Source organism: Porites lutea, chromosome 4 (assembly GCF_958299795.1).
Source record: "Porites lutea chromosome 4, jaPorLute2.1, whole genome shotgun sequence".
Classification (NCBI taxonomy): Eukaryota; Metazoa; Cnidaria; class Anthozoa; order Scleractinia; family Poritidae; genus Porites; species Porites lutea.
In genome coordinates this window covers 49,006,149-49,017,912 of record NC_133204.1, presented here as the reverse complement: position 1 = coordinate 49,017,912, position 11,764 = coordinate 49,006,149, and the positions used below count along the sequence as shown (strand labels likewise).

Sequence of the window (11,764 nt, the reverse complement as noted above, 5' to 3'; positions counted from 1 at the left end):
AAGTAATAATCCTTTAGAGAGGGGGCAAGAAGTAATATTAAGTATATAAGGGCCTGTTTACATGGAAGTGGGGTCCACCGGTGGGTCTAAGAAGACCCACCGGCGGCTATCTATAGTTTCCGGGAAGCACGCAGGGGAGAATTTGGTTAGATATTTGCCGCTGAGGTCTTAAGACCCTGACCCTGTTTAAGACGTAAAGCATTCATTTCCAGTCTACCCTAAATAACTGAGAAGAAGCTTATTTCATAATCTTGACATTTAATTCGCGAATGTTTTTTGGTAGCATACATATAGACCTCTCTTCTCCAACTTCCTGTCCAAAAAGACAATCTGTTCAACATGCCAAATAGTGAAATTTTATACCCAGTTTTTAGACCCAGAAAATCGTACCCTGTTCAGCGGCACATATATCGGTCAAATAATTGAGTGCCCCACCCACCAACCCTCCCTCCCCGCCCCCCGGCATGAAATACTTTTCACATGTAAATGATTAACAAATGATCAGTGAATTGTACAGTTTATAATCCCATGTCCATCAATAAAGATTCTCAAAACTCTGCATGAATGGTTCCAGTATGTCTGTTGCCAGAGTGGAGACCTTGAAGCAAGTGACAAATCCTTGCGAAGATGAAGTCAAGGAACTCTAAAATGGTGAGCAAACTCATTCCCAGGAACAGACCAAATGTCCCACCCAGGCTTCCTATACAATAAATAATAAATAATGCAAGATTCGATCGGTCCTTACTCAACAAAGGAAAGTGATAGGCCTCGGAGGCTAATTTAAAAGAAATTACAGGCAGTCTGTATACATGGGGATACATGGTAGTGATTGCCATAAACCTTTTCCTCAGTCTAACCCTACACAAATCCTCTTTGTGTCTACGGGAGGTTGGGGAGAGGAATTTAATAAAGTTCGCAGGGGATCTTCCCATCGTAAATCACGCATTTTTAACTGGAATGTAGCGGAACCTTTGCAGAGGTGAAAGGTCTTACGCTACTCGATCATTTCGCGACTCCTTCAGGGGTCTCAATTGATCATTCTGCGTGGTTAACTGTTTGCCATTCGGCCTCCTCCCTCCCCTTGGACGTTTCAGGAAAATGGCGAGAATGCTTAAGATTGATAACTGTAAGTTCAGTTATAACAATGTGCTAAGTTTTCAAGTCATGAGCGAGCCTTACCGATCATCGTCCAGGTCTCGTAAACAGGCGTCTGTTCAATGATTTCGTAGCTCAGATCTTCTAAATAGATGTCCAAGGAAATTATGTTCTTTCTGGATCAAAAAAAAATGAAGAAAATTAATTTTTAAGTTAGGAAACACGAAACAAAAACAAATCAAGTTAAGGATTGGTTATTTTCAAAGAACTGAGTGTTTTTAAGTGTACCCGAGGTTTGTACTCCATTTTCCTCCGATTGGAGTCTCAGTTCCACAGATACTAGACAATTGTTGTATCCATAACCTTCATTTATTACGACTGATTAAGTATCCTCCCTCTGCCTGGAGTATCTGTGATGGCAAACTAAGCAAACTACGAATGGACAGCAAAGAGCGAACAGAGTAATTTAAACCAGATCTGTTCGTTTCTTGCTTCTATAATCTGCCAGTTTGCATTTGTTTGCCGGGTTGCACTTCTTCCACTAGACTGCAAAACAACCAGCTTTTTGGTTTGTTTGTTCGCCCTCTCTTTTCCACAAGGGAAGCTTACTAGTATACATTAGTTCACGTATTTCCTCATCCAGTTGGAGATACCAGTCTAAGTAAAGCACTCACTCAATGTATCTCTCTCGCTCAGATGGTGTCATGTTCAACAGGGGCTCGTAAATCGCTCGCTCCACTGACGTGTCATTGCTCTTAAGGAAATCCATGAGATGATCGACGAAGCTTTCGGGCTGCAATGCGCTGTAAGAGAAGGAAGTCTCGTATTCCACATGTTCACAGGGTTCAGGACAGTTCTTGTCACAAGATTCTTTTTCACTAGAGGCTCCAAACTCTTCTACAATGAAATATATAATATATCATTGAATAAATTTAACTCAGATTAGCTCATTTCATAAGAGGTTACCTTGCACCAGTAGTTTGGTCGATCTATCATTATAATAGTATTAAATACACAACAACTCTCTTTGGGGTTCCTTTTATAGCCTAGACCACCGCACGATACCCTCAAGGAGGGAGGGACGGGACAAGAAATCTTACATTCGTGTTCAACGCGTCAGCTGGCTAGAATCGCATTATGACTCCCACGTGGCAGCAACTCACATATATACATGGGCTTGGCGCTGAACGTCCGTCGCATGCATTTAATCCTGATAAACGGGTTTATCACTCACGATAAGAGTGATAATTAACACGAAAACCACTATAACGTGATCCCCCATAATACAGACTCACCATAGGAACTGTAAACGTAGAGCACAGAGTCATTCAGCGCACAAATCGGAGCATCCGCTTCAAAAAGAAAACAAACAAATTTATTCCGATAACGTTATTTTAATATCCTTTAATAAATTCTTCCTTTACATATTTTTAATTCTATTTTAGCAACTTGTTGCTAGAATATCTTCTTAATTTTGCCTTATCAAAAGTCGTCTATGAAGGTGTCCGGCTTCACGGACCCGTATAAGAGCGACCGAAATTCTCAAGTCAAAAAGTGGTTAAGCCAAGAACTCAGAAAAAAATATTTGTTATCCAGGCCAACCGTTAAAAAATTAATCTCAATTTTATCGAAGGAAACCATCTTGGTCTGTCGGAAGAGGTATTGTTGTTTTCAGTAAAGGCAAACCTCATGATTCAGTGAACTCGCTCGCTTACGGATATTAAACGTCCACGAAGGCAGCTTAATGTAAAAAATGAAGAGCCATTACTATACCTTTAAATTCAGTCGGTGTACAGCCGCATCTTTTAACAGTGTAATCATTGCGGCATTTTATCATGCAGGCTCTCTTTGTGTAGGCATAAACATCGCTGTTGAACATGTCCAGTGATCTGTTTGTGCAATTTGTTTCATACGGAGCTTTCAAGTTAACTATCTGTAAGAAAATAAGTTTTTTTTTAATTAGTAAAAAGCTGCGGAAACTTATGTTTTTGACCCCTTTTTGGTTTCTGTATTCACAATCGATTTTGTAGATTCATTTAAGGAGACCCATATTTAATGACCAGAAAGAACTTTTATAAAGTCATTTTTATGACAGCCAATGAGCTATTTTTTCTCTTTTTCACACATGCCCTACCCCTTTCCCCCACCCCACAAAGAACGTACGACGTTAAACGTTTGTTTCCAAACTTTTCCCGAGTTAGAGCATTCTATAGGGTGGGCGGGAGGTAGAACTCCAAAATATTTTTGAAGACGTTGCACTGTTTTACAGTTACTTTATTTTTTTTATTTTTTATTTTATTAGCTTCGCCAAAATAAAACAAACAAACAGAAAGAACGTTGGCAGGGACACCGCAACAGCTGTGGCCAATTACAGCGGTCCCGGATACTAATAATAATAATAATAATAAAATATATTAAAAAACACAGCGATAAAAGAAAACTACAGCCACATACAACAAGTTATTGAACGAGACAAGGGACGAGCACTATTACATTTTAAACAGATAGACTTGAACGAAAGTGGGTCTTCACAATCATAGGAAACAGCTAACGAGGACTTATAATGATTAAAAATAACCGATTTAAAGGAAGTTAAGGTCGATGAACTCAAATCTAGTTCATCCGCTAAACAATTCCAAATTCTACTAGTTCTAATGAGAAAGGATTTCTGGTACGCAGTAGTTTTACATTTCTTAATTAATCATTGTATTTATTAACATTACTGGGTGAAGATCTAGTGCGTCTACCGTATTTGCGAACTTCAGGTAGGTCACAGAGGAGTTCACGTTATCAAGACCGTTGTGTCAAATTTTAAAAAAAGGTTAGATCTAAGAGTTTATGCCGGTAACAAATAGGTATTAGGTTTTAGAGTTTGTAAACGAGACTTATAACTTATATTAGAAGAATAAGGCAGTTTTAAGATAAACTTAGTCGTGCGTCTTTGGATGGGCGCTCAAGCTTGACAATGAGCTCGGTGGACTGCGGGGCTCAAAATTGAATCACTGTCCCAAGGACTTTTGTCTAAGATTGTAGGAACTCGAAATTTTTCCTTGATTCGTTTCAGTGCAAAGAAGATCACTTATCTCTCAATTGCTGGGAACCAAGCCACAGACTAACTGGGTTTTTTTATGAACTTCTCCAGTTAAACCGTCTTGTCTATCTAGGATAATTAAACAGGTCTTTGTAAAATCCTACTAGTGGTCTATTATCAATGCTGCGTTCTGATTGGCTAAGTCACCACTAGTCTACACGTTATAGCCCTCTAATTGAGAAAAGCGCCCGCTTTGAAAACCAAAACAATGGTGGCTGAATCGCGTTTTGCTAGCTAAAGTTGTTTTATCTCGATATTTTTGACCAACTAGTTGGATTTTACTAAAACTCGGCCTCATGGGCTATTGACTGAGAGCCCATTCGTTCTCGCGGAATAGTTGTTTAATATAGCGCTATTTTTGTAACAAATACGGATGATAGCTCGCTAGTCTCTAACCTTTCTTTTCCTAAAGGCACAAAGAGTTGAAATGCCTGGCTGCACGGTGGTACCAAAGTCCTCCATGAAAGGAAAACTTTTCTGGTCATGGATAATAATTGCAAGACCAACTGTTGGGCGAATGTTAGTAATCAAGTAGCTGTCCCTTTCTATGTTAAGTAGAAGCCTTAGTCCACTATTTTTACCAGATAACGTTGCATAAAGTAACGGTCGACCGCTTTTCACAGAGTTAAACGTGTAACACAATCCGTATTCTGAACTCATGTGACTCGTAAAGTTATTTGCTGTGCACTTTTTCCCATTTACAGAGCAAGAATGAAACTGTGGGCTTACTGGAAGGAGCATTTCTTCGATTTGATGACTAAGATTACTTCGAGCCACAATTCTGCTGTTTGCAGTTTTTTGACGTCGAAAAAATTCTGGATTTCGCTTGACAAACTCATCGTTAAATGCCTTTTTGTCTTTGTTCACAATAACAAGCATGTCTTGAATTTTTTTCTCGATCAAAGGTTCACTGAACTGGTGGTATTTTAATGCGTTTCTATATCTTCGTGTGTTAAAGGCATTCAGATTACAAAGCGACACAGCGGGGAAAAAAGACTCGTTGGTTTCAGTTGTACTTGTTGAAACTTTTGTAATGAATGGTCGCTCACTAAATGCCACCAAAGTCTCATAAACTTGAAAAATACAGTAACTAAAACTGCCGATGAGGACCAAGGTCCATAAAACTCTCCTGAAGATATTTTTGTCGCACAAAAATCTTGCTCCGTGTAAGGTTGTATCATTGGCAAAGGACTCTAATCCCCCATTAGATTTTTCATCGGCTTTCTTGTTTTCCTGGTTGAGAGAGAAGTGTGTATCATTTCTCACTCTTTTTGTCCCAAAACTTTCCTGATTTGCCGCCATTATACGCAAAGTTTGCGTGTATTCATTCTAGAGTGTCTCGGTCAGGATATGCGATTTTTACATTTTAAAATATTTATGGGCACAGGAGCGTTCAGTTCAGGGTATTTTTCTTCCTACTGTTATGAAAATTATTTAACGAAATATAGTGACAAAAGCTTTAAATGGAAAGTTGACTTTTCCTGTAGTTCTTTTGTAATTAAAGGTGCCTGAATTTTCTGAATAACAGCAGGAAAATTATCTTCGCAAAAGCGAACAATTTGCCAATACTTTTTAATCATGTTAGTTAGTAAGAATTTAGTTAAAAGTTGGAATAAAGTTCTTTATTCTGTGTTACTGAGAAACGTTAGCTCATAGAGATCGTAAGGAAAAATATCAAATGGCAGAGACAAGGCCTTGAGTTCTTCACCTGAATGACTCGGTTGAGTCTAAGCCTTCGTTGTACGTGCGTGGAGGGCCTCTACTTTATCTTTTTTAAAATTTCAATATAAAAGATAAATTAACTTTCTTGTTTGTTTTTTATTATTATTCCTGGTGAGCAGTGTCAAAGAAAACACTCCTATATTAAAAGCCTTTCTGAAAAACTCGCTGTTTTGCATAACAATTCAGTCCACCTGTCAGACTAACCTTCCGGAGTTGAAACTCAGTTTAATTATTGCTTTCAGTTTCAGGTGGAGACACAAGTTACCTTCGTGTAACAGTGTAAACCAGTGTTAGAACGTTTAAAAATTAAAGACATCAGCCTTTTAATAGCAAGTGATGGGAGTTCTCCTTCTCATCTTTAAAAGAAGAAACACAGTAAAGGCAGATTTCTGTTTCTTAACAGACCACATCAATGACCTTATGATGTTTTATTTATTAATAATTTAATTTTTATTATTATTTAATAGTTTAACAATACTCAGCTGTAGTTAGGGTGTTTTCAGGTTATATCACTTCCAAAAATGACCCCTGGGTCTCCGTCAAAACCAAATTTTTGTTTGAATGTTCCTTGTTTTATGCTTAACATCTTCCGGTAAATACACCTTAGTCAGGTGCTGCTCTGTAATTGTGACGCACTGAAATAAAGTCCTTTGTATATCCTGGTCAGAATGGCGGCATTTCACCAATTGTTGATCATAATTAATCACATCTCCAGCATAGCTAGAGGATATTTGCTTAAGCCTCCCACGAAAACATTTCCAAACAAGTTTATACGAGCTTCATGCAACAGTTTTTTAAATCACCTGTCTACCACGATTGGCATTTATGAAAAAAAACTGAAATTTTTCAGGACTTGTTTTGAGTTGCTGTACCCTCTCTCTCATACACATTTAGGATCTTTAAACAACAAATATTATAAGTAAGAATTTGATGAGTTCTTCTTGGCTGGCCGGATCGCCTTTTCCACCGGAAATTCAAATTATGTGGGAAATTCTCAAGGGGCTGAAAACGAGGCTGGTAACAATAAATTAATTTAATTTCGTCTCAGTTTGTAAATTAAAAACAATCTCCCCACTCCCTCCCCGCTCCGTCCAACCTTATGATTGTTACTTGTCAATATGCAGACTTGATTGCCTTAAAACTTGCTAGAATTTGTTAGCAATAAATTTTTCTAAACTCTTTCCTCTTTATGACACAAAGAGTTGAAATGTTCGGCTGAATCATTCCAAATTCCTCCATGAATAATGGAAAACTTTTCTGATCATGTATAACAACTGATTCCCACAGACGGGTTCAACAACGTTCAAGTCCAAAATAACTGTCCCGTTTGATGTTAAGCCGAAGCTTTAATCCACTGCTCTGTCCAGCTTATCTGGCAGAAATCGTAGGCTTATCGATCTCAGCTGAGTTAAAAGTGTAGCACTGCCCATACGCTGAACTTATGTGATGAGTGAAGTTTTTCTCTGTACATGGTATACCATTTAAAGAGCATGAATGGAACCGAGAGACTTGCTTGGAAGCAGCATTTCAGCAACTTGATGGCTCATGATGCCTTTCACACCCAACGTTTGGTCGGCCGTTCGAAAGCGATAAAAAAGTCCCAAGTTTCTGGATTTAAATTCTTTTGTTAAAATCTCCTCTGATTTTGTTGCCATAAGAGAAATGTCTTTGATATATCTCTCAATAAAAGGTCCGTTGGGCGACCCATTGTAGAGATCTCTAAATCTCCGAGTGTTGAAAGCGTTGAGATTGCAGAGCGACAAGGCCGGAAAGCCGAAAAACTTGTTGGTTTCTGTTCCTTTAGACACTACAACTGTTGTGACGAATGGATAGATACGAAAACTTGACACACAGTAACTTACACAGTAACTTGAAAGGCTGGTGAACAAGTTCACTGTCCAAAGTACTCTTCTGAATACGTTTGAGTCGTACAAAACTCGAGCCCCGTGTTAATGAGATTGACGTACTCTCTAAGAAAGCTTTCAATTCTTCGGCTTTTCCTTGTCTATGGTTTGAATTTTTATTACCATTGCTGGCGTAAATTGTATCGTGTTTGACTCCTTCATCTTGCATCCAAGTATTTTGCTGTGTTGAACGGCTCATCGTAATACACGTGATAACGTTTTCACTGCGGCAATAAAAACGCTTTAAATAAGCTTTCATATATTTTCAAGTAGATAGCCTGCGTAGCAGGCGTTTGGAAGTAGTGGGCACAAGAAAAAACGGGCGCGCGAGAAGGAGACACCCGAGGGGAGAGAGGAGACAACCCCCGTGTGTCTCCCTCGCGCACGCCCGTTCTCCCTTTCGCCCACTACTTCCAAGCGCCTGCTACTCAGGCTAGCAAGTAGACAGTAATAAATCGCTTTCACTGTCAGTAGCACAATAAATACGGCACAAAAAATAAACTGGAAACCGTCCAGTGAAAGAAACCAAGAAAATGAAAAGACAAATATATAAACCATTTGTCCAAGTCTTTGTGGCCCACCGTACAGTTTCTGAGTTATTTGCCGAAACATTTCACGCACTTTTATAGAGCTATGTATGGAGACGCCATATTGGTGTACAGTTATGGTACACCAATATGGCCCCCGGAAATCAACAAAAACATCTGGAGTTCACTTTTTCTATAAAAGCTCTTTCTTTTCACTCGAGAGCTAGCATACGTGCGCATAAACACAGCTTCTAATACTTGAAATGGCTAAACTGCTGAAAATCAAGAGGTGAGGCTTTTTTTTTTAACGAGACAGCATTCCTATTTTTGTGTCACGTACTTTGAAAACTTGGAAGTTCAAGTTGTTGTATTTTTAAAATGAAACATGCTACAGCACTGGAAACTTCTACAAAGGTTTATTTTTGTTTATCTTCAACCTAGTGTGAAAAAGAATTCGTAAAGCCTCGTTATTTTGACTTTACAATTTGATGACGTCACCGTGAAAACGATCTAGCATTGCGATGTGTATCTCTATGTTAAATTCGAGAAATGTTCAACTTATTCAGCTGTCATAGAAAAATGTTATGTTAACGTTAGCGTAATAAAATCCTTTTCTCTAGATTGCACCAGCTTATATACATGTAATTGGTCAAGTAATTTCCGTTTTCGATTGACCCCTTACGATGGGATGAAATAACCCGCTAACTTCTTTTAATATGAAAAAACTTATCAAATATTCAGTTCATTGATTCTGACGGGCAGTAAAACTTAACAGTAGATTTTTTTTTATTGCTTTCTCATGTCTAACGACACGAGAAACCAATAACTTTTTTCAGTTGTAGTTGATTTGTATTTTATTCATTTATTTCAGTTTCTTGCCTGTTAAGAAATATCACGCATCACTCGATCCCTGGAGCTTTGCCCTTTACCAAACAATTAAATTAGAATTATTTCTTTTCAATTTCAAGTATTGCTTTACTTATCACTCTTAGTTGCACGATGCTTCATTGTGACAGTTACAGTCACACGGGATGGATGAAGGTTTGGCTCAGTCCATAACCCTGCCTACGAATGTACGATTGCCACCCAAAAGGCTTCTATTTGTCTTCAGTATATTTTGATATTTACCTGGTCCAAAACCATTTTCTCGTTTCCATTTTTTAACAAAAATGTTATAAATTGTTCCTAAAATATGCCAACAGATGTGCTTTTTCACAACATCAGTGATCAGTAAAACAATAAGTAGCCAAGCATTTAAGTCGCGCATTTTCGACACCATTAAAGGGGTTTTACTTGACGTGTTAAATAGTTACACGTATTCACCTTATTTCCCTTACTGCACGTATTTTGCAAACTCATTACTATTAAATACACTTATCTCTCTCAACTGTCCCGGCTTAATTACTTGCTACCTCGACAGGCATGAGATGCATTTAAGGGCTATAACCATGTACCAATACAAGATTGCCACCCAGAACAATTTTAGTTGACTTATTGCGATGTACACTTAGTCCAAAATCATTTTCATGTTTCCATGTTTTAACAAAAATCAGTACACATCGTTTCTAAAAATATACCAGCAGATGTTCTTTTTCACAACAATCTTAAAAGGTTTTTATTTGACGTGCTAAGCATACAGAGGTATCATATAAACTTAATTTTTATTACTGTACGTATATTGCTAACACAACACTATTTCATATGTTAATCTCTTCAGTTCAACTGTCCTTACGTACTACCAGTCGACATGCATGAAATGTGCAGGGCTTAGATTTCATTGGATTCCAATGGAAATTCGTTTTCTTATTATGATTTAAACTTCTCTGCATTATTTTGTTTATAGTCTAAAGTAGCCTAGTGAATACAGAAGCATTAGTACTACAGGTCGGGCGTGGGTTGTTAATCTTCGTTAAATGAATCGAATTCTTAAGCCGAAAGATGAAATATTCTTCATCAAACACGTTGGTACCTATCCTTTTCTGTTTACAACGCATTCTAAACAAAAAGGAATGGCCTTTAATCATACTAACATTTTCGCTTTCTTTCTAAAAAATTCGTCTCACTGGGTACTTTTAATTTCTTTTAGGCGTCCTAACTGTTAGTTCAAACCTTTGAGCGAGTTTTACTTGTGACCTGCGCTGCAGATCTGAGTTCAGTTACTGAAAGGTAACAAGGTACTTAATTTGCTTTCAAGACTATAAAATGTAAACCAGACTTATATGGTGTATATAACTTCATATTCAGGTTAGGCTAGGTTTAGTTTACTTTACTTCGATACCTAACAACTAGATTGCACAAGTAAGCTTGAAACGTGATGATTCAAGAGGTATGATTTCTGAAAAGGATAGATAGAGTCAGTTAAAGATTCCCGTTATTCAACCATTTTTGTCTATCCTGAGAGTTAATTCATGTCATCATTGGTTCCACAGAAATATTTATAGGTTGCAAATAAATACAGAAAAAGAAAGTGCTTTTTTCAAAGAAAATTCTGATCATAAGCACTTCAAAAACTAAACACCCAAACTAATCGTCTCGGAATTTCTTCATCAGAAACACTTATTCAAGCTGAGTCCATGACTGCACATTTTAATAATTGCATTACTGAATAATTCAAGCTAAGATTCGTTTAAGGTGATTAGTACACGGGACGATTCGCAACGACGATTTTTAGCGCAACACAGCCTTGCAATGTTGGAACAATGTTAGAACTATTCGAAACAATGTCGCAACAATGTTGCAACGCTGTGTTGCACTAAAAATCGTCGTTACGAATCGTTTTGTGTAACACCACCTTTATGTACCTTTTGCACCAGCTATTTTTTCTTTCTTTAATCACCCCTGTATATTTTTAACCTAACATGTTTATTATTATCATTATTATTATTATTATTTCTAAATGCCTATCCTATAATTAATCCTTATCAGAAATTGAGAGTCATAACATTTAAAATCATAAATTTTAGTGCTGTATTAGGGAGAACCTATTTAGTTGTTGGAACATTTCTTTGTTGTCGTGGTTACAGTCAATGTTAGGTGTTAAAAGAGCACAGAGTAGAAGTAATTTAAACTAGTGTTAACGTAATACCCCATTGCAGACATAGGCTATATGATAAATTTTATTTACTATAATTCATTTTTTATATTAAAGATAAAAGAAAAACGTTTGTTTCCAAGCTAAGAGCCTCATCTATCAAAAACCTCCCTGTATACTGAGCGGTAAAACATAAGCTCCCAGATTCTTTAGGCTTCCACGTCACTTTAACTTATATTTTAAGTAACACTTCTTGTAACGATTCATTGTTGTTACGTATGTGACTAAAAAAACAAATATTGTCAATAAATAAACTGTATCAGTATTATTTCTGCATAGTTCATATCTTGAAAAAAGACTTCGAGAGAAATGACCTGATTGATCAATTAAGACG

At 37.4% G+C, this 11,764-nt stretch overlaps 1 protein-coding gene across 1 annotated transcript; it reads right to left on the bottom strand.

Moving 5' to 3' along the window:
• Window positions 1-548: 548 nt before the first annotated feature.
• On the bottom strand, window positions 549-5,488 carry LOC140934814 (acid-sensing ion channel 2-like). Its single transcript, XM_073384377.1, has 6 exons — window positions 4,583-5,488; window positions 2,869-3,028; window positions 2,391-2,447; window positions 1,770-1,992; window positions 1,180-1,271; window positions 549-700 (listed from the first exon to the last, which is right to left on the bottom strand). The coding sequence occupies exons 1-6, from the start codon at window positions 5,486-5,488 to the stop codon at window positions 549-551; spliced, it is 1,590 nt and encodes a 529-aa protein (XP_073240478.1).
• Window positions 5,489-11,764: the final 6,276 nt, after the last annotated feature.